Below are 22,309 nucleotides of genomic sequence, written 5' to 3' on the forward strand. Positions count from 1 at the left end.
TGAGAATTAGATCTAAAATTGCTCCCTCTCTCGTCGGTTCCTGAACCAATTGCTCCATAAAGCTATCATTTATTCCATCCAGGAACGTTATCTCTCTAGCGTGACCCGATGATACATTTACCCAGTCTATATTGGGGTAATTGAAGTCTCCCATTATTACTGCACTACCAATTTGGTTAGCTTCCCTAATTTCTCTTAGCATTTCACTGTCCATCTCACCATCTTGACCAGGTGGACGGTAGTATACCCCTATCACTGTAGTCTTCCCTGATACACAAGGGATTTCTACCCATAAAGATTCAATTTTGTATTTAGTCTCATGCAGGATGTTTATCCTGTTGGACTCTATGCCATCCCGGACATAAAGCGCCACACCTCCTCCCGACTGCTCCTCTCTGTCATTGCGATATAATTTGTACCCCGGTATAGCACTGTCCCATTGGTTATCCTCTTTCCACCATGTCTCTGAGATGCCAATTAAGTCTATGTCATCATTTACTGCTATACATTCTAATTCTCCCATCTTACTTCTTAGACTTCTGGCATTAGCATACAAACATTTCAAAGTTTGTTTTTTGATTGTATTTTTATTCTGCTTTTTAATTGATAGGGATAAGTTAGAATTTTTTAGCTCAGGTGAGTTTTTAGTTACAGGCACTTGGACTACTTTTCTAATTATTGGAACCTCACTGTCGGGATGCCCTAATTCTAATGCATCATTAGTATCCTTTAAAGATACATCTCTCCGAACCATGCGCTGCTGAGCGACTGTCGGCTTTCCCCTTTGTTCTAGTTTAAAAGCTGCTCTATCTCCTTTTTAAAGGTTAGCGCCAGCAGTCTGGTTCCACCCTGGTTAAGGTGGAGCCCATCCCTTCGGAAGAGACTCCCCCTTCCCCAAAAGGTTCCCCAGTTCCTAACAAAACTGAATCCCTCTTCCTTGCACCATCGTCTCATCCACGCATTGAGACTCCGGAGCTCTGCCTGCCTCTGGTGACCTGCGCGTGGAACAGGGAGCATTTCAGAGAATGCTACCCTGGAGGTTCTGGATTTAAGCTTTCTACCTAAGAGCCTAAATTTGGCTTCCAGAACCTCCCTCCCACATTTTCCTATGTCGTTGGTGCCCACGTGTACCACGACAGCCGGCTCCTCCCCAGCACTGTCTAAAATCCTATCTAGGTGACGCGTGAGGTCCGCCACCTTCGCACCAGGTAGGCATGTTACCAGGCGATCCTCACGTCCACCCGCCACCCAGCTATCTACATTCCTAATAATCGAATCACCAACTATGACGGCCGACCTAACCCTTCCCTCCTGGGCAGTAGGCCTTGGGGAGATATCCTCAGTGCGAAAGGACAATGCATCACCTAGAGAGCAGGTCCTTGCTACAGGATCCTTTCCTGCTACATCTGGTTGGTGCTCTCCCATTATGAGACCTTCTTCCTCCAAGGCAGCACCAGGGCTGCCAGTCTGAAGTTGGGACTGGACTACTATGTCCCTGAAGGTCTCATCTATATACCTCTCTGTCTCCCTCAGCTCCTCCAGGTCTGCCACTCTAGCCTCCAGAGATCGGACTCGTTCTCTGAGAACCAGGAGCTCTTTGCATCGCATGCACATGTACAACTTCTCACCGGTGGGTAAAAAATCATACATGTGACACTCAATGCAAAAGACTGGGAAGCCCCCTTCTTGCTGCTGGACTGCTGCCTTCATCTCAATTTTGATCAGTTCCTAGTTAAGTTTTAGGTTGCTATGGGAGTAGGAATGTGTCTAAGTTCCTTTAAATGTATTAGTGAATTCACTATATGTCTGGTAGTGGCCTACTGGGGTCTGATCGAATTCTCAATAAAGTTTTTGTTGATGGGGTTTTTTTTTTGGTTTTTTTTTGTGCAAGTGGCACCTGCCTATAAATTAAGGGATGAGCTTGGGGTGGGTGGGCGAGGGGTGGGAGGGTTGGGAATTACAAACAGTCTAACTTTAGTTAGTCAGCCTGAGTGACTCACAGCAACCTTGATTAACAAATGTTGTTCCCTATTCAAACCTAATCACACTACCTCAACACCTTTCCAAGGTGAGTAACTGAGCTGAACTATTCAACTTTTTTACTTTGGTATATACTGCTCCTAGCTTATTTCTAGCTTCTGGCTACTTTTTTGTGGGGTTTTTTTTTTGTGTTTTTTTTGTTTTTCAATACAATGCACTCAGTTATTTATTAAATAAAACACTTAGCTCTTTAAAAGTCTGGAGGACACTTTAATAGTCAGGCAGACTTTTAAAAAATAAACACACTACCTACTGCTACCTTATTGACTGACTAAAAATACAAACAGTCTAACTTGTGTATTCACTGCCTACCTACTGCTACCTTATTGACTGACTATTTAAAAATGCAAACAGTCTAACTTGTTTTATTCACTGACTGACTTCTGGATACAGGAATGGAGCCAAAATATGAAGACTAGAAGTTAGGACCAAGCTCTGGCAACTGATTGCTGAGACTGCCTCAGTAAAAATTCAGCCTATATAGGAAACAAGAATGCTGTTGGAGGGGGGAAGTAGAGAGCCCAAACCTGGGAGGACTAGACTCAGTTCAAGTGGCTCAGAGCGCTACCTGCAGGCTGGAGGAGAACTTGGCAATGGATCCTTACCACTAATTTGAAGATGCAATCACATGGGCTAGCAGTTTTGGCCAAGCAATACTTACCAGGCTTTGCATGTTCGAGGTCTGGCTTAATGAGCGTCGCTGAAAATAAGCGAAAGGTTCTGGTTCCTATGGATCATGCACAATATTGAATATTTTATTGAATTTCCTAAATGTATTTAAACTGCAAACATTTATGAAGGCCACGGCTAATGTGATGGTATATAAAAGCATATTCAATTAGTTGCTTCAACTTTCCCTCCAATGTATTCAAATTCTGGGTTGCAAGCTTTCTATTGCCAAATAAAACAGCAATATAATGTTTGCAACCCTCAGCTTGTGTGGTTGATATTAGTCTTGCTTGCCATGGAGAAAGCAAAGTTGCTTACCTGTAACAGGTGTACTCCACAGATAACAGTACAAGTCAGCCATACAATTCCACCCTCCTCTTCCTTCGGAGTTGAAGCTTAGCTTGTAAAAAGACTGAGGAGACTAACAGCAGTGGCTGCACGGGAACACTCGATGCATGTTCAGAAATACTTCTGTGTCTTTCTGACTTCTGAGAGAGTACTTTCTGTGTTAGTGCAATTGGATGACATCACCCGCTTGTATGGCTGAATTGTCCTACCTACGGAGAACACCTGTTGCAGGTTAGCAACTTTTCTTTGCTACAGTAACCAAACCTGCCACATAGTAAACCCTTAAGCAAATGTTATACTCCTCTTCTATTTCCTCCCAACCAAAAGTAACCCAGCCTAATAAAAATTACTTGACACACAGGTCAATCCAGTACCGAGCGGTAGGAAGAGCTGCGTTAGTGCCCGGCGCACCCGTGGTTGCCGCACGCACAGTGCAGCTCACCTACCGCTCGATCCTGTATGTAAATAGCTTGCTAATGCAAGCTGTGTCTTAGAAGCGTCTGTGAAGCGTTAGGCCCGCGCAACCCGTTTTACTGTATAGAGCACTATATGACAGGTACCAGGAAGTGGACAGTTCTCAGACGCTCAGGATTGTCAGCCCTCTCTCCCCTCCTCCCGAAGCAACAAAAGCGAAAAAGCGAAAAAATCGAAAAAAAAAAAAAGTTGCAAGAGAGAGAGGGGAGAGAGTACGGGCAATCCTAAGCTCGGGGTGGCCAGTCCCTCTCCCCTCCTCCCGAGGCAAGGCGCGAAAAGCAGCCTTGCTCCGGGAGGAGGGGAGAGAGGATTGGCAGTGTGAAGCGACCAAGCTACTTACTTTTTTTGCAGCCCTCCGGAGGAGACGGCCATCAGCAGAAATGGATCGCGGCTCCCCTCCCCTGCCTCCCGGCAAAGATGGATGCCTGCACGGGGGAAAGCGGCCCCTGTGAGTGCAATTGGCCGCTCAAGACGTGACGTCACGACGTTTGGCGTCACGGCACGTGACGTCACGTCTTGAGCGGCCAATTGCACTCACAGGGGCCGCTTTCCCCCGTGCAGGCATCCATCTTTGCCGGGAGGCAGGGGAGGGGAGCCGCGATCCATTTCTGCTGATGGCCGCTCAAGACGTGACGTCCATCTTCCTGAGCAGCTGGAGGCAGGAGAGGGGAGCCGCGGTCGCGTTCGCTGATGTCCGGATGGGGGGCTGCAAAAGTAAGTCGCTTTATACTTCCAGTCCCCTCCCCCCTCCTCCCGGAGCAAGGCTGCTTTTCGCGCCCTGCTTCGGGAGGAGGGGAGGGAGGACTGGCAATCCCGAAGGTAGGGTTGCCCGTCCTCTCCCCTCTCTCTCTTGCAACTTTTTTTTTCGTTTTTTTTTTTGGCTTCAGGAGGAGGGGAGAGGACTGGGGCTGCCCCGGGGACTGGCACCCATGGACACGGCCAGGGCAGGAGAGCGGGGGCTGGGGGAAAGTTTGCCGCCTACCCTTACCCCTGCCTCTAACGCAGGAGTAGGGGTAGGCGGTAAGTTAGCAGGTTAAACGTGGGGCAAAACGGCAGGGTACAATAGCGATAGTCGGGGTGTGCGTTACTGGATGGTAGGGAATAGCTAATTCGCTCGTTTGCATGCAATATACATGCCGCGTGCGGAAGGGGTTGCCCGGGGATTTTAGGACGCGGTAGGAGTAGGTTAAAGGGAGTTGTGGATCGCAGGAAGGGCTAACGCGGCAGGGAAGTGAGTAGAACGCGGGTTAGGAGCGGGGTAAACGCGGCCACACTTTACTGGCTAGACCTGACAGTAACTAAGCACAATTGCTCTCAAATTCACTCTCAAGTTGATTCCACAGGCATTTTAATAGAGTGTATCTCTTTATGGGAGTAAAAGCTAGTTCTCTCAGCACAGGGATCCAGTAAACGGTCGTTTCCCACAACCATCAGACAGCAAATTTTTTATTTTGGAGAATGCCTAAAATACAAAATCTACCCCTTTCCACCCCTAACTTTAATGCCTCCACTAGAAGTCCTGCTCAAAAATTCTAATTGAAGGCGTCTTTCTAACTAGAATGGCAACTTACATGCCTTCACTCAAGGTGCACCTAGCTTCTTATGAGCTTTTCTATAAAAGATAAATATCCAAATCCATGTTACTAGATCATTTAGTGCTTTGCAATGCTTCAAGATAGAATTCATACTCATAACATTATAAAAAGTAATTTTCAAAGATTCAGTCATGACGACAGAAAATAAAAACATATTAAAAGCTAAGGGATGGGGTTTCAAAAGGTTTAACCAGGTAACTTCAGGAATTAGCTGGTTAAACCTCTACTTCTAAAAATATCCTCCATTGATCAGCTAAATTTAATACCCTAAATTCACAAAGCAGGCAAATTGGACCAGTCAAAAAAAGGGTGGTTTGAGAGGTGTTTCTGGAATGGGCTTATGACTTAACTAGTTTGGTGTGTGCTTTGGGCTTCCAAGAAGGCAGTAGGGTAACATGCATGTAGTGTTTGTTCAATCCTACACAGAGGTATTGAAACACTTCATAGAGGGATCATAGTTTAATGTGGAAAGGGCCTGGGTGTTGGTTTAAGTATTGATAGTCTAAAAACCAAAGTTGAATATGAGAAAGCATGACATGGCCTATCTGCAGAGCTGGTAGAGGACAGCAGTTTTAACAAATTCTGGGCATGTTTGGGATGGGTGTGATGTGGCTTGGTCACATAAGACAAGATGGGTGTGGGATTGGGTTGAATATGGGAATTGATATGTTCATCTGTACAAAGAAGAAGAATCTCAATTTGGTAGACTGGATGGGCCAATTTGTTCTTTATCTGACATTATGTTAGATGAGACTCTGGAGTCAATCATATAACACTCAGGACTCATTAGATGAATACAAGCATCAGAAAAGCACAATTGTCACAAGCACATGGAAATTAAAAAAGCTTTTACAATATTCACTGTCTTTCTAAAAATTTTGAAACAGATTATTGCAGTTATCATTCACGTTTACTTGTATATTCAGACAATGTTATCCTTAGTTCATTTGGACTGGCCTGATTAACTGTCTAAAGATAGTGATAAATGTTTTGTTAGTCAAATAAAACTTGTAGCTTGTTTGACATTAATGTATTCATTAGATTTAAAACTTTGCATACATATAAATAGTTACCTCAAAGCACAATATGTATGAAGTCTCTTACCAGTGATTTCTTTTTTTTTTAGAATCTCTAGATGAATTGACTGATCTTTTAATGAAACTGTTTGCAGAAGTAGAGAACAAAAATGTGCCCCTACCTGAATTTCCTGAACACCCTTTCCAAGATGAACATCTCCGGGTATGTTTTGAACTTTTCAAGTGAGAATTTCTCGACAAATAAGCAAAATAATACAAGGATTATCACTTTCATAATGAATCAGATTTGTATTGCAACACAAGGGAGAAAGACTAGACATGCTTGAAGGTCTGTTGATTTGAAATAAAACATCACTGTATTAACTTCCTGGAACTGTAGTAGCATAAAAACAAGAATTTACCATACTGGGTCAGACCAGTGGGTCTATCAAGCCCAGTATCATGCTTTCAACAGTGGCCAATCCAGGTCACAAGTACCTGGAAAGATCCCAATCCCTTGTTATCCCAGGACAAGCAGGATGATAGTCCTCACATATGGGTGACATCATCAGATGGAGCCCTGGTACGGAAAACTTCTGTCAAAAGTTTCTAGAAACGTTTGGCTGGCACTCTGAGCCTACTGAGCATGCCCAGCATGTCATGATATTCTCAGCCACAGGGATCCCCCTTCAGTCTCTTTTTTTCCGCCTTGTGGTAAGCAAAACAGATCAGAAGCTCTGGAAAAATTTTCCCTCATATTTCCTTAAGGGAAGAAAACTTTTTTCAGTCACATTTTCTTCATAATTGGGTCTCTTTTAGACATAGTCTTGGTGAGTACATATTTTGGTTAGCTCTCTGTCGATTCCGGTCACCTCATTATCTATTCCTGCCGGTCATTGACCGTTATTAGGCCACAACTTTATCATGGCCTCCGGCTTCAAAAAATGTCCGGATTGTAACCGGACTATGTCCATTACTGACCCACATTATGTATGTGTTCTGTGCCTGGGATCAGGCCACGATGTCCGGGCTTGTTCAACCTGTGCCCAGATGACACCGAAGGGCAGGCGTGCCCGTTTGGATAAGATGGAAGAATTGTTTAAAAAAATTCCATAGTCCTCGTCGACGTAGTCCCCAAGGGTAACACATCCCTTGGTTACTAAACATCGAGGTGAAAAAAGAACTGATGACCGTCCGTCGTCGTCGATATCCTCCATAGCGTCTTCTTCAGCATCGAAGCGGCATCGCCACCGATCCATCGACCCATCGGATAGCAAGGCATCGACGTAAGCATCGAAATCCATCGAACCGATGCCAAAGAAGGTCCATGTACTAGAGCCAACTCCACCGGCTGTACACGAGGAACCGCGGCGCTCTCTACCGGGCTCTGTGTCGGAGGATGTGCCACTACGAATCATCGTGGAAGTGCCAATAGCGCCAGCAGTACCTTCCCCAGTGGCAGTGGACACTATCCCAGTTTCAAGGGAAGAGGTGACTAATTTAGTCCAACAAGCCATCGTCGAGGCTTTACGCAATCTACAGCCTCCGACAGTACCATCGGTACAGACACCGGCATCGGCATTGGACCAGTCAATTTTTCAGCCTTTGCTGAATAGACTCGATGCCTTGATAGGAGCCTTTCCTCTGACACCGGCACCGATTCCATCGATACAACCATTGACGCCATTGATACCGATACAACCACCCGTGGCTCCAGCCATCCCAATTCCCGGATCATTGGATGAGGACAGTGGGGACTCCGATTCTGTCCCAGGACCATCGGGCCTTCATCGGCATTGAGTTCCGAAGAAACCATCGATGCCAATACATCCAGGTCCATCGGGGGATACCCGGAATCGATTTCCATCAAGGCCCATCGATTCCCCATCGATGACCTCATTACCAACGATGCCAAAACACATATCAGCAAAAGTTGTGTTTAAATCAAAGCATCATATACAGCCAGAGGACCCTGACTCCCCTTATCATCCTCAATATACTCCTTGGAAGGATGTTGATACGGACATGGAGTCAGAGGAACTGCAATCAGAGCCCTCTCCACCAGAGGAGAGAAAGAAATCCCCTCCTGAAGATATGTCATTTACAAATTTTATTAAAGAAATGGCAGATACAATTCCTTTTGAATTGATCACAGAGGAGGATACCAGACATAAGGCCCTAGAAGTCCTTCAATTCGTGGACGCACCGAAGGAAATAATGGCAACCCCAATCCATGAAGTCCTTTTGGAACTGCAACAATGAATGTGGGAACATCCCTGCTCAGTCCCAGCAGTAAATTGGAGAACAGATGCCACTTACTTAGTGCAACATGCTCCAGGGTACCAGAAACCCCAATTACCTCACCGATTGGTAGTTGTAGAATCGGCTCAGAAAAAAGCCCGAAAACAAAAACCTCACTCATCTGTTCCACCAGGAAGGAGCAATGCTTCTTAGATACCTTAGGAAAGAAAGTCTATCAAGGTTCCATGCTGGTAGCACGCATTGCAGCATACCAGCTGTATATGACACAATACCAAAGAAACTTGTGGAAACAAGTACAGGGTATTGTGGATAACCTTCCACAGCAACAACAACTAGCTTTGGCTACATTAGTTGAAAAAGGATTGGAATCTGGCAAACACGAGGTGAGAGCAGCTTATGACGTGTTCGAAATATCAACTCGTCTATCAGCCTCTGCAATAAATGCGAGAAGATGGGCCTGACTCAAAGCCTCGGACCTCAGGCAGGAAGTCCAAGAATGGCTAGCAGATCTCCCTTGTGTTGGAGACAATCTTTTCAGAGAAAAGATCCAAGTTACAGTATCTCAGTTGAAAGACCAACATGAGACACTCTGACAGCTCTCCAAATTACCTGCAGACCAGCCATCCTCCCTAAGACGGCCAATCGCAGGGACACGAGGCGACCCTTCTGTAGACCTAGAAGGTATTACCCACCTGCCTCTTAAGCACATCAGTACCGTCCATCACAAAGAGGATGTCCACGTCAGCCAAACAACAAAAAACCCAGCCACCACCCCAAACTGGACCAGCAGCTGGTTTTTGAACTGAGTCAAGAGAACAGAAGCCTCTTTCTCAACCCTATGCCCTCCCTACCAGTCAGAGGTCAACTTCATTATTTCCAACACCAATGGAGTCTCTTCACAAAAGACCAATGGGTATTAGCCATACTAAATTGGGGATATCGCCTAAAATTCAACGCAGTACCCCCGCATTCTCCTCCCATTCCACTTTGGACAAACATAATCATCACACCTCAACTCCAAGTAGAACTCTCTACTTTGCTGACTGCCAGGGCCATCGAACTAGTTCCCCGATCTCAACAAGGAAAATGGTTCTATTCCCGCTATTTCCTAATTCCAAAGAAAACAGACGGCCTTTGCCCTATCTTAGACCTCTGCAATCTCAACAAATTTCTTCACAAAGAAAAATTTCGGATGGTATACCTGGGAACCATCCTTCCATTGCTTCAACAGGGAGATTGGCTCTGTTCTCTGGATCTTCAAGATGCTTATGCACACATACCAATTTCCACACAACATCGCAAGTGCCTACGATTCGTTGTGGGAAAGAATTATTACCAGTATCGAGTCCTACCATTTGGACTGGCCTCTGCCCCTCGAGTATTCACAAAATGCCTAGCAGTGGTGGCCGCACATCTAAGAAAAAACAGTATTCATGTTTTTCCATACCTAGACGATTGGTTGATCAGAAGTCCATCCAGGCAGGGAGCTCTCTCTGCCTTGGAAACCACAATAACACTATTGCACCTCCTGGGATTTCTCATCAATTATCCAAAATCCCACATCGAGCCATCTCAACTCCTCATATTCATTGGAGTGATGTCGGACAACGCCACCACGGTGGCATACATCAACCGACAGGGCGGAACCAGAAGCCGACAGGTATCCTTAGAAATAGCCCGGGCCAGGGCACCCCAGGGGAACCTAGAATGAACCCCCTGCTAGAGGGCCTGCGTCAAACAGCTCACCATTTTCCCCTCTCGTTCTTCACTGATGCTGCCTCCGACTTAGTCCGTACAGCAGCCAAGGGGGTGTCATCCTCAGTGGCAGCCAGGAGACAGCTCTGGCTCCGAAATTGGTCGGCTGACTCCTCCTCCAAGATGCGCCTTACCAGAATGCCCTTTTTGGGGGATCCCTCCTGTTCGGCAGCGACCTCGAGAAACTGGCTAATAAATGGGGCGTATCTCCATTATCCAGTCTACCAGAAGACAAGTCAAGGAGGAACCAGCGCCCTTTTCCTAGGCCATCCAGAGGTAGAAGCTCTCAACGCTTCAACCCCTACAGGGCTCGCTACCAAACACCTCGTTCTCAGACCAGGAACCAGTCCTTTCGGACCAGGCACAACAAGAGGGGAACCGGCTCGGGGTCGGCTCCCGGCCGCACCCTACAATTAGAATCAGCCGACCCATCTGGGGGAAGAAGCCATAGGGGGCAGGCTAACCCTATTCTACCACAGGTGGGTCGAGATTACTTCGGACCAGTGGGTCCTCGCCATTGTCTGGGCAGGGTATTACCTGGACTTCCATCATCTCCCTCCGGACAAGTTTGTGGAATCTCCTTGTCCGCCCCACAAGAGGACAGCGCTGGAAGCTACCTTGGGGAGGCTCCTGTCCCTAAAAGCCATAATCCCAGTGCCTGCATGGGAGATAAATTCTGGGCATTACTCCATTTATTTCATCGTCCCCAAGAAGGGGGGCACCTTCAGACCCGTCCTGGACCTCAAGTCAGTCAACCGGCACTTAAGGGTCCCAGGATTTCGCATGGAAACTCTGCGGTCAGTCCAAAGTGCAATACAGCCAGGGGAGTATCTCACATCCCTGGATCTGTCAGAGGCTTATTTGCATATCCCAATCCATCGGGATCACCAGCGCTACTTATGCTTCAAAGTCCTGGATCAACACTTTCAGTTCCGGGCTCTACCCTTCGGGTTAGCCACCACGCCGCGGACCTTTACCAAGGTAATAGTAGTGGTGGCGGCGTCACTCAGGAAGGAAGGCATTCTCGTCCATCCCTACCTAGACGATTGACTGATCAGGGCAAAGTCACCGGAGGAGAGCCACCGGGCAACCAACAGAGTTATATCTCTTCTGGAAAGCCTAGGATGGGTAGTCAACATAAACAAGAGTTCCCTACAGCCTTCGCAGTTGCTGGAATACCTAGGAGTCCGATTCGACACCCAGGAAGACAAGATCAGCCTGACCTCCAAGAGGAAATCAAAACTCCGGAATCGTTTGCAGAATCTGCTGAGCACTACCCAGCCCACAGCTTGGGATTACCTACAGGTCCTTGGCCTAATGGCCTCCACTCTGGAAGTGATACCATGGGCACGGGCTCATATGAGACCGTTACAGCATGCCCTCCTATCTCGGTGGAGCCCACAATTACAGAACTACACCGTGCATCTACCTCTACCGGCCAGAGTACGGAATCAGTTATGGTGGTGGCTGCAGCCCGGCCACACGAGCCGGGGGTCAAAGATGTCCTCCCCAACCTGGACCCTGCTCACTACAGATGCCAGCCTGAGCGGCTGGGGAACACACTGCGAAGAGCTAACCGCCCAAGGGTGGTGGAACAGAGAAGAGTCGGGGTGGAACATCAACAGACTAGAGGCACGGGCAGTCAGGTTAGCCTGCCTGCGATTTGCCCACAGACTTCGAAACAGAGCGGTCAGTGATGTCGGACAACGCCACCACAGTGGCATACATCAACTGACAGGGCAGAACCAGAAGCCAACAGGTATCCTTAGAAATAGCCCCCCTGATGGCTTGGGCGGAAGCAAATCTCCAGGACTTCTCCGCCGTCCACATCGCCAGGAAGGACAACACCACGGCAGACTTCCTCAGCAGAGAAAGCCTAAACCCGGGGGAATGGCAGCTGTCATCCACGGCCTTCCAGATGATTGTGGATCAGTGGGGGACTCCGGGCATGGACCTACTAGCGGACAGGTCCAACGCTCAAGTACCCAGATACTTCAGTCGCAGGCGAGATCCTCTATCCCACGGGATCGACGCCCTGGTGCAGCCATGGCCTCCAGGGATCCTGCTATATGCCTTTCCCCCATGGCCCCTGCTGGGTGCCATTATACACAAGATTCAGCGGCACAGAGGCCTAGTTCTTCTGGTGGCCTCAGACTGGCCAAGAAGATCCTGGTACGCAGACATGAGAAGACTACTGGCAGGGGATCCTCTACCCCTGCCCCCTCACAGGGACCTGCTTCGACAAGGTCCCATCCTCCACGAGAATCCAGCTCAATTCTCTCTTACGGTCTGGCCATTGAAAGGGCTAGACTGAAGAAAAGGGGATACTCGGGGCAGGTAATAGATATACTCCTCCGAGCACGCAGGTTCTCTACATCACTAACTTATATAAGGATCTGGAGAGTATTTGAAGCCTGGTGCGAAACTCGCAGCACCAATCCGCATGCCGCTGGAATCCCTATCATTCTGGATTTCCTGCAAGATGGACTTCAGAAGGGTCTGTCCCTCAGTTCCATCAAGGTTCAGGTGGCAGCGCTATCCTGCTACGGCCCCAGAAGTGACAGCAACAGCATTGCCACACACCCAGATGTTTCACGTTTCCTGAAAGGAGTCAAACACATTCGCCCGCCACTGAAGTGGCCAGTGCCCCTGTGGAACCTCAACCTAGTCTTGGAATTCTTAGCGGGACCCACCTTCAGACCTCTCCGAGGCCTGTCCCTCCGTTTGTTAACCTTGAAAATGGTGTTCTTGCTGGCCGTATGCTCAGCACGCCGCATTTCAGAGCTACAAGCGCTGTCCTGCCGCGATCCGTTTCTCAGGATCACCCCAGGGGCTATCCATCTTCGCAAGGTTCCTTCCTTCTTACCCAAGGTAGTCTCACACTTCCACCTCAACCAAACCATATCCTTGCCAACCATGGAAGGTTTGAAGAAGTCGGAAGAAGGTCGAATACTGCGCCATCTCGACATCGGCAGGCTGCTGTCCAGATACCTGGAAATGTCGGAAGCAGTACGAAAGACGGACCACCTGTTCGTCCTTCGCAGTGGGAAGAAGCAAGGAGAAAGCGGCCTCACGGGCGACTATTGCTCGCTGGATCAAGGAAGTTATCAAGGCGGCCTACGTAGAAGCGGGAAAACCACCACCTCTACGGGTCAAGGCTCACTCTACCAGAGCCCAAGCGGCGGCCTGGGCAGAAACTAGGATGCTGTCGCCTGCAGAGATATGTAAAGCGGCAACGTGGTCCTCCCTCCATACATTCTCCAGATTCTACCGTCTGGACGTCCAGGCTAGGGAGGATACAGCATTTGCAAAGGCAATCCTAAATGGACCTCGGGCAGCCTCCCACCCAGTCCAGGAGTAGCTTTTGTACATCCCATTTGTAATGAGTCCATCTGCTACACGCTAGGAAATGGAGAGATTACTTACCTGCTAATCTCGTTTTCCTTAGTGTAGGCAGATGGACTCAGCATCCCGCCCGGCTGCCGATATACATGGGGTTTCACCGATTCAAGGTAAGCCATGTTTTCTTACATAGGGCATCCACCCTGCCGGGTGTCGACGCCTTCCGGTTGAGAACACTGGCGGTCTCCAGCTACGGTCAATCGGTCAGGTTAATCATATTCAGTTAATTTATCGGTCAGTCACACACATATCCATAAAGCTTTTGCAAGGAAGATTACTGAGCTTCTGCACTTCCTGCAGGGGTATATGTACTACTTGCTGACGTCAGATCCGTCTCCAACTGCTAGCACGAGCACACTATACCCATTTGTAATGAGTCCATCTGCCTACACTAAGGAAAACGAGATAAGCAGGTAAGTAATCTCTCCATTATCTGGCAGCCAAACAAACAAAGCTCCACATATCAGCTTCTAGCAGCATAGCTTTTTTTTTTTTTTTTACAGCTGTCAAGGTGGTTTAAACAGAATACTAATTAACATGAGAGCACAGTAGCTTTCAGTAGCTTTTTTTTGTTCTGTGCGTTATCCACTCCTGCATCACCTCCTCCCCTCCTGTTTGCTACTAAGGATACAAGAGGAGGAGTTGGTTTAAAGAGCAGAAAAACTTGGCTCTGCTATGTGCTCTGTTCACTGCAGCATCTCTCCCTCTCCTCCTGTTCTGCAGGCTACTGCCTGGAGCAGGAGTTAAGGGGTTCTCAGATAACTGACATATTTATTATGGACCATTCCCCATGCATGTAGGATAAAGATGCTTTCACTGTATTATGGAACAATAGTACAAAGTTATATGATGAATGAACCAGAGACAAGAAGATAAACTGAGAATTGCTTTACAACTACTATTGCCATATTTTATGATTTCTGTTATTCGCGGAGCCCATCCCGCGAGCAGGCCTCTCCACTCACCTGCAAGCTGATGCTGCCACCGGACCTCCTAAGCGACAGGAAGTCGCCACCGGGACCTTCATCTTCGTGGCCTAGTGCCACCCCGGGACGCCCTCGTCTTCGTGGCTCTGAGCTACCGCTGCTGTCTTTGCCGACAAGCTCTCCTCCTTGCTGCCTGGAGTGTTGCCGTTGCTACTTTCCATCTCTGCAGCTGGAGCTGCCACTGGTTCCATCTTCATGGTCCGCTTCTGCCTCCGGGGAGTCCTCTTTGCGGCCTGCGCCGCTCGGGCTCCTGCCAACGCCATCTTGCAGCCTGGAGGCCGCTCCCGATGCCTGCCTGCTTCCTCCTGCGCCTGTGTGGCAGGGACGCTGCTGTCCATGGTCCTGATGCCTACCTGGGCCCTTCCTAGGCACTGGCGTGTACCTCTTCAAAAATATTTAAAGGGCCAGTGGCGGGAAAAGCCCGCGGCCCCACTGGAAGTTGTCTTCAGCCAACTTCCTGCTTCAGCCCTATAAAAGGGCTCACTTCCAGTTCCTCAGGGCCTTCGGATCAGATCCCATGGTTGTCCATGGTCTTAGGTCCTCCGTGGTCTTCACCTGTCTTGATGGCTCTTCGTTCTGTGTTCCTGGTCTCATCCTTCGTCGCAACTCCTTCGTCCGCCTGTTCCATGTCCTGATGTTCCTTGGTCCTGATGTCTAGAAGTTCCGTGGTTCCGTTCCTGAGTCCTGGTGTTCCAGATGTTCTGTGTTCCTGATGTCTTGGTCCTGATGCCTTTGTCTTCGCCTCTGCAACCTGTTCCTAGTTTCCTGCGTCCACCTTTCCTGGCGTACCACTGTCGTGGTCCGTGACCAGCCCATGGGGGGTCTGTGTAGGGTGCTTCATGGTACAAGGCCTTCTTCTCGTCTGCAATGCAAGTCTCCAGAAGACCCTTGTTTTTAATGTTCCGAGTTCTGAGTTACAAGTTCCGAGTCTTGAATCCTGTCACGTCTTCGGAGTTCCTTGTCTGCTTCCGTCCATGCCCAAGACTCTGCCAGAACCTGCTCCGCTCCAGCATGTTCCGCGATCAGCCACAGGCGGCTGTGTAGGGCATGCCCCGGTGCAGGCCTCTACTGAATCTTCGATATGTTCCAGTCTCAAGTTCCACTACTTCGCCTTGAGTCTGCTTCGAGCTCAGTATGGTCCGCGACTAGCCATGGGTGGCTGTGTAGGGCGCGCTGCGATGCAGTTCTTACCCGGTACTTTCACTTGAGTCCTGAATCCTTGTCTGACTCTTTCCAAGTCCTCGTCTGAGTCCTTCCAAGTTCCAAGTCCTTGTCTTGTTCCTGCCCTCAGCCTCCATCTGGCCTCACGCACTTGCTGTTCCCAAGCGGTGGGTCCGAAAGGTTTTCGAGTGGCCGGTGGGCTACTCCTGAGACCAGCATTGCGTTGCTGTGTCTCCTTGGTGCATGTAGGTCCAGTGGAGGGCTGAGCCTGCTTGGTGCCTGTTCTGAGTTCCTTGCTTTAGTTCCAGTTCTGCTTTGTTCTTGCTCCGCCCGTGCTTGCATGTGCTCACCTCCCACGGTGTGGCTCGGGGCCCCTCTGAGTCGTGCCGTGTTTCAGGGGCTCACGCTCTCCCATGAGCTAGTGACCGCGCCTGCATCAGGACCCCTAGGTCACTGTCTCAACAGGATCCGAAGGCCTCGAAGCCCTTGGTCGCAACACTACAAACTGCAAAAATTGATTAGCCATAAATAATGCATATTTTCTAGTTTTTAAAAATTTTTCTTGAATATGAGTGTGTATCAATAAAAAAAAAATTAATTTGGCAAGTGGTAACATGAAAGTAAAGGAGCCAACCTATTGTTTTTCCTTTTCACAGCAACTTTACAAGGTGGTGCCTATTAAAGACATTAGAAATCTTTATGTTACGTTCCCAATACCAGACCTTCAGAAATACTACAGATCAAACCCTGGCCATTATCTTGGTCATCTTATTGGACATGAAGGCCCAGGAAGTCTTTTGTCAGAGCTCAAAGCAAAAGGTAAGTCTATTCCTGTAAAAATATTTGGACTTGGTTAAGCTGAAATAAACAAAATATGATTTATATTAGAAAGCTGAAGAGATTTAAATACAGGTTCATTTAAAATTGATCCATGGCAGTAGCCTCAGGCATGAAGGCCAGCTAAACAGTTGTCTGTAGAAAACATTAATTTACAAAAATGGAATTAGAGGACTATAATGGTTCTACTCTAAACCCACAGAGGTTTAGAGGTCATTGCAATCATAATTTGAAATCCCTTTTCACTCTTTCATCACAAATTATTTTGCTTGACATTATCCCACAATTATATGAAATTTAGAAGGTTATATTTCAGGAAAATGAATTTAACACAAAATGAGCTCATTAATGTTAGGCCCAGGATTTGCCATTGTACAGTTAGTGTACATAGCATGTGAATTATTTTAAAATAATTTTTACGTACATTTCATAAAAACACAAAAAATGTTTGTTGCAATGATCTTCTTGTGATCAAGTGTACTCATTAGCACTTGAGATAAATGAGTGCTGGGCATGACATGTTTGTTTACATAGTCCCTTTCATGCAATTCAAATCATATTTCGTTCAGGTACTACAAGTATTATCTTGTTCCCAGAGGGGTTACAATCTAAGAGCCTTATTTTCTATCTATTTTTCCTATAGACTCAGAATGGGGAAAAAACCCCCATATATATATATATATATATATATATATATATAAACATATATATATATATATATATATATATATATATATACACACAAAGGCAGCATTCAGTCTCTTCCCCCTGAGGAAGATATATATATATATATATATATATATATATATATCTTCCTCAGGGGGGAAGAGACTGAATGCTGCCTTTGTTTCAAGTCCAGTGAAACAAAGACATTGTGTTGGGGAAGAAAGAGGATTGTACTGCAGGAGAGGGTGTGGATGTTTTATGAAGTCACCTATATAAGGGGAATTTAGAAGATTACACTGTGGGATACAGTGAGAACTCTTATGAATATACATACAAGTTATTTAAATAAATGTATTCTTGTAATCTGCTGTAATTCTGTATACAGTCCAGCATGAGTTATGCCCCCATAATGGTTTTGATGTACTAATTTAATATAGTAATTTTGCAGAGAGAGAGAGACTGAGAGAGACTATAAGGCCCTCATAGTAATTAAGCATTTATATCTCCATAGGAGGGCCACCTGATAGGTCGAGGTGAGGTGTTAGTGGTGGTTTAGGGTTTAGGGGCCAGTTTCGCATGTAGAGTGAGACATCATTTGGAGTGAGGAAAGTCTCACAAAGATGAAATTCTATGGACTCGCACCCTAACTCCCTAACTTGATGGACTCTATAGCAGGGTTACCATCAAGCTAGGGTTAGAGAACATAGTATAAAATTTCATCTTTGTGAGACTTTCCTCACTCCAAATGACGTCAAATCTTCACCAAGGTGTACTATGCTGTTCATACGTCTCACTCTACATGAGAAACTGGCCTCTAAACCACCACTAACACCTGACCTTGGTGCGTTTCATGTCCACTGGGCTGTACTTCTATGGTGTACATAGTGAGGCCCTCCCCAGAGGCGCTCTCTCTCTCTCTCTCTCTCTCTCTCCACTCCACCCCTCTCCCTCCCTAAGCCCAGAAATGGCCAAAATGCAATTCCAAAAATTTATCGCAAATTTCGTAATGGCCAGTTCTGTTATATCGCATAGCTTAACGCCAGGGAGAAAGGTGTAGTTATTTCCGGCGTTAAATCCATGCGATAGCATGCGTTATGCTATTGCATGGTGCGATATGGCCCCTGATCCCGCCCCCTCATAAATTTGCATTCGCACCATGCGTTACTATACTTTTCGCATGTGTTATGGCGTTAATGTGCTATTGCGTGCGTTAACGCCGTAACGCATTTTGATAAATAATCCTATTAGATTGAAACCCCTCTGGGAACAAGGCAATATATATTTAATATCTTCATATATATATATATATATATATATGTATGTGTGTGTGTGTGTGTGTTTATATATATATATGTATATATATGTGTGTGTATATGTGTGTATATATATATACCGTATTTTTCGCTCCATAAGATGCACCTGACCATAAGACGCACCTAGGATTCAGAGGGGGAAAATTTAAAAAAAAAAAAAAAATTGTGCTAAACCGGCTCTGCGTCTGGGCGTCTTATGGAGCAAATTAGGGGAGTGCATAGCTTTTTTTTTTCTCCCCATTTTGTTTTCGGGTCTGGGGAGGGCCATTTCGGTCCACTCCCCAGATCAGAAAACTTTTCTTTCTCTGGGAACCCCTCCCCCCAAACCCCCCCCCCATCCCAACCCTTTAAATTAACAACCCCCACCCCCCTGACCCCCCAAAGACCTGCCGACTTAATTTCCTACAACCCCCCACCCTCCTGACCCCCCCAAGACCTGCCGAATTAATTTCCTGCAACCCCCCACCCTCCTGACCCCCCCAAGACCTGCCAAACGTCCCTGGTGGTCCAGCGGGGGTCCAGGAGCGGTCCGGGAACGATCTCCTGGGCGTGGGCCGTCGGCTGCCAGTAAACAAAATGGCGCCGACGGCCCTATGCCCTCACTATGTCACTGAGACCGACCAATAGCAGCGGTCGGTCTCAGTGACATAGTGAGGGCATAGGGCCGTCGGCGCCATTTTGTTTACTGGCAGCCGACGGCCCACGGCCAGGAAATCATTCCCGGACCCCCGCTGGACCACCAGGGACATTTGGCAGGTCTTGGGGGGGTTAGGAGGGTGGGGGGTTGCAGGAAATTAATTTGTCAGGTCTTGGGGGGGGGGGGTCAGGAGGGTGGGGGGTTGTAGGAAATTAAGTCGGCAGGTCTTGGGGGAGTCGGGGGGGGGGGGGGGGTTTGTTAGATTTTTGTTTGGTTTTTTTTTTATATTCGCTCCATAAGACGCACATACATTTTCCCCCCACCTTTGGGGGAAAAAAAGTGCGTCTTATGGAGCGAAAAATACGGTATATATATAAATAAATAAATGAGGCTCTTAGATTGTAATCCTTCTGGGAACAAGGTAATACATATATCTTCGTATACATATATAAGAAGATATTATATAATGATATATATATATATATATAATGAAAGCATTGATTTGGATTACATATTTATGAGCTTATTTTATGTGGCGTTTGTCATCCTCATTTTTTAAATTTTATATTTGATTTCAAATTTATAAGAAGGAATACACCTTGCTTACAGTAAAAGATGAGTGGATATAAAATCCACAAAAGAAATAAATATAAGGAAAAACAAATATATATGAAATATTTATTATAAACTATTTATCATCTGAAGTAATATTAGAAGGGGGGGAGAGAAAATATAGGAGAAACTAAGGAAAAATAATGAAAAAACTGAATTAACATGACTGAGGCAGAGAAAAATTCAAATGGATCACCATCTAGACCTAATTATTCCCAAAAGAGGGAGATAGAATACTCTTGGAATGATGAGAGATTAAGCTGTTCAGGCAGAACACAAAACAAACTTTGATATCTGATAACACATTTACAGGGATATCTGAGAACAAAAGAATACCCTAAAGAAGTAGCCTGAGACCTAAGAGCAGAAAATTCTCTTCTTTCTTGTGTAGAATGAGCAAAATTAGGAAAAAGTTGTTTGTCCATGAAATAAAGAAGAAATATTCCTAAAATATCTTTTCATCACCTTGCTCATGTCCTATTCAGAAATGAAGGAAACAAGTAATGTGGAACTCTCAATCTCAGCACTAGAATCTTTCAGGAAATCAGTCAAATTTTCAAGAAAATTAGGTAAACATTCAGTCTGGTACTGCTGAGGGTTCCTTTTCCTAGGTGAAGGAATAAAATACATCTTGTTTATAGGAGGAACGTTTTCAGAGTCAAACTGAAGCTTCTCCAGGAAATACTTCCTCAAGGTCTGTTAGGAATTTTCACCCACCATCTTGGGGAAGTTCAAAAAATATAAATTTAAATGCCGTGTATGATTCTCCAGAGTCTCAAGTCTATGAGAGAGATTATTTTGATCTTTAACCACCGAATCATTGAAGATCTGGATATTCCCAATAGCAGCCTCAGTAGCAGAGATTTTTGTTTGAATTTCAGAAAATTGAGTTTCATAGTTGTGCTCCATAGTGTTCACCTTATTAGAAAGAGGGTCAATTTTAGAATTGCAGTCTTTCATAGAACGACCAAAACCTACCATCAAGTCCTAGATTGCGTCTAAAGTGACCACCGCCGGTTTAGTTGGAAATAAAGGAGACTTGTGGAAAGGCCCATAGGGCTCAGATCCTGGAGCGTCGGGTAGCTTCAAGGCCAAAGATTCTACTAACTCACCTTGAATCTCAGCGGGGTATGAAGAAGCCAAACAAATAGAAAAACTGGCTCTACCCGTGACCTCAGTCAGCGACATAGACAGTGGCAGTTCTAATGCCGAGCCTCCTTGCACCCCCCCCCCCTCCACAGATGCTGACAGCACGTCAGCTGGCGCTGCCAGTCGGTGAAGGGAAAATGAGTATCTGTGCCCGGCGGTAGCCGAGGATCCAGGGGCTGAGCGTGACTTCTCCTGGCAAAACAGATGTTCCTTCACCCGCTATCACAACGGAGTTTGCAGCCCCTGAATGTACTGCCGAAGTGGAGAGGAAGGATGGTAAAAGCTACTGACTAGGCAAGAAGGGTACATCGGGAGGGAAGACCTGCACTTTGCCTTTGCATTTGGATGTCATATGTGAAGAAACAGAACAAAAGTAACAGAAAGCAGATCCTGCATCTGGTTATGCCACCATGTTGTTCCCTGCTTGTTTTTTTTTGTTGGTTATATTTTTTAAAAATCAGATGCAGTAAACTGGCAAAGTTATGAGTGAATATTTACTTTTTCTTAACATTTAGATAGGTGTATCCATGACCAGTGTGCTATGCACCTCTACCAGCAGATGGAGATGAATCAAAGCTGATGTCACAGTATATATACCCCTACACTGAGAGCCCGCCAGTATTCTCCATCTCCAGCAGTTGGTGGATATGCATCTCTCTACTGGAGATTGTTAACAGTTTTTTATAAAAGGAGAAAAGAAGAAAAGTTTATTGCTCCGCTGTCCTGTGATGATACCTTATGGTCCCTCCCTCAAACGAGTTTCCTGAGGTAATATTTTTGGATCCTTCCCTCAGATGAGTGCCTTGATCCGGGAGCTGGTTTCTGCCTGCGTAGACTTAGCTGTAAAATAAATAAATAAATAAAGCTGAAAGGCAAGCGAGTGCAGGAAGCAGAGTACAGCAGCAGTGAAGGGCTATGCTCTCTCCCCCCACAGCCAGAGACTGACTGTGTACTCGGCTGATACAGGCTGAGCTTAGGTAAAGAGTAAAAAAAAAAAAAGGTGAGGGAGGGAGTTGATTTTAGCGATTTCTTTCCCCCTCTGGTCTCTGTGATCCGATGTCCATTCCCACCTCCAGGGCAGCTTGGCGGGTAGAGCAGCCTTCTGGGTTAGACCCCGCTTTCTGTCTTAGATTGTTCACCACATGGTAGGCTGCGATGACATTCACGCACTTTTTCTCTGTGTGTAAGGTTACCCTCTTCAGGTATGTTGGTTTGCGCTTCCACACCTGGCTGTGCGCCCAGTTGAGCGCATAAGGGCACCTACCTGGGCACTCAGTTGTGCGTGTAAGGGCGCCTAGGTGGACACACAGTGGTGCGCTTAAGGGCACTTAGGCGGGAGCTCAAGTTGTGAGTATACCTGAATATAGTGCATTAGATGCCTATTTTT

At 46.6% G+C, this 22,309-nt stretch overlaps 1 protein-coding gene across 3 annotated transcripts in view; it reads left to right on the forward strand.

Moving 5' to 3' along the window:
• IDE (insulin degrading enzyme) overlaps positions 1–22,309 on the forward strand; it is a 434,361-nt gene that overhangs the window by 57,189 nt on the left and 354,863 nt on the right. For all 3 annotated transcript variants that reach the window (XM_029609922.1, XM_029609921.1, XM_029609920.1), the window contains exons 6-7: positions 6,253–6,365; positions 16,365–16,527. In XM_029609922.1, coding sequence (XP_029465782.1) covers positions 6,253–6,365; positions 16,365–16,527 — 276 coding nt within the window. The remainder of the gene's footprint in view (positions 1–6,252; positions 6,366–16,364; positions 16,528–22,309) is intronic.

The sequence above is a fragment of the Rhinatrema bivittatum genome, chromosome 7, assembly GCF_901001135.1.
Source record: "Rhinatrema bivittatum chromosome 7, aRhiBiv1.1, whole genome shotgun sequence".
Lineage (NCBI taxonomy): Eukaryota > Metazoa > Chordata > Amphibia > Gymnophiona > Rhinatrematidae > Rhinatrema > Rhinatrema bivittatum.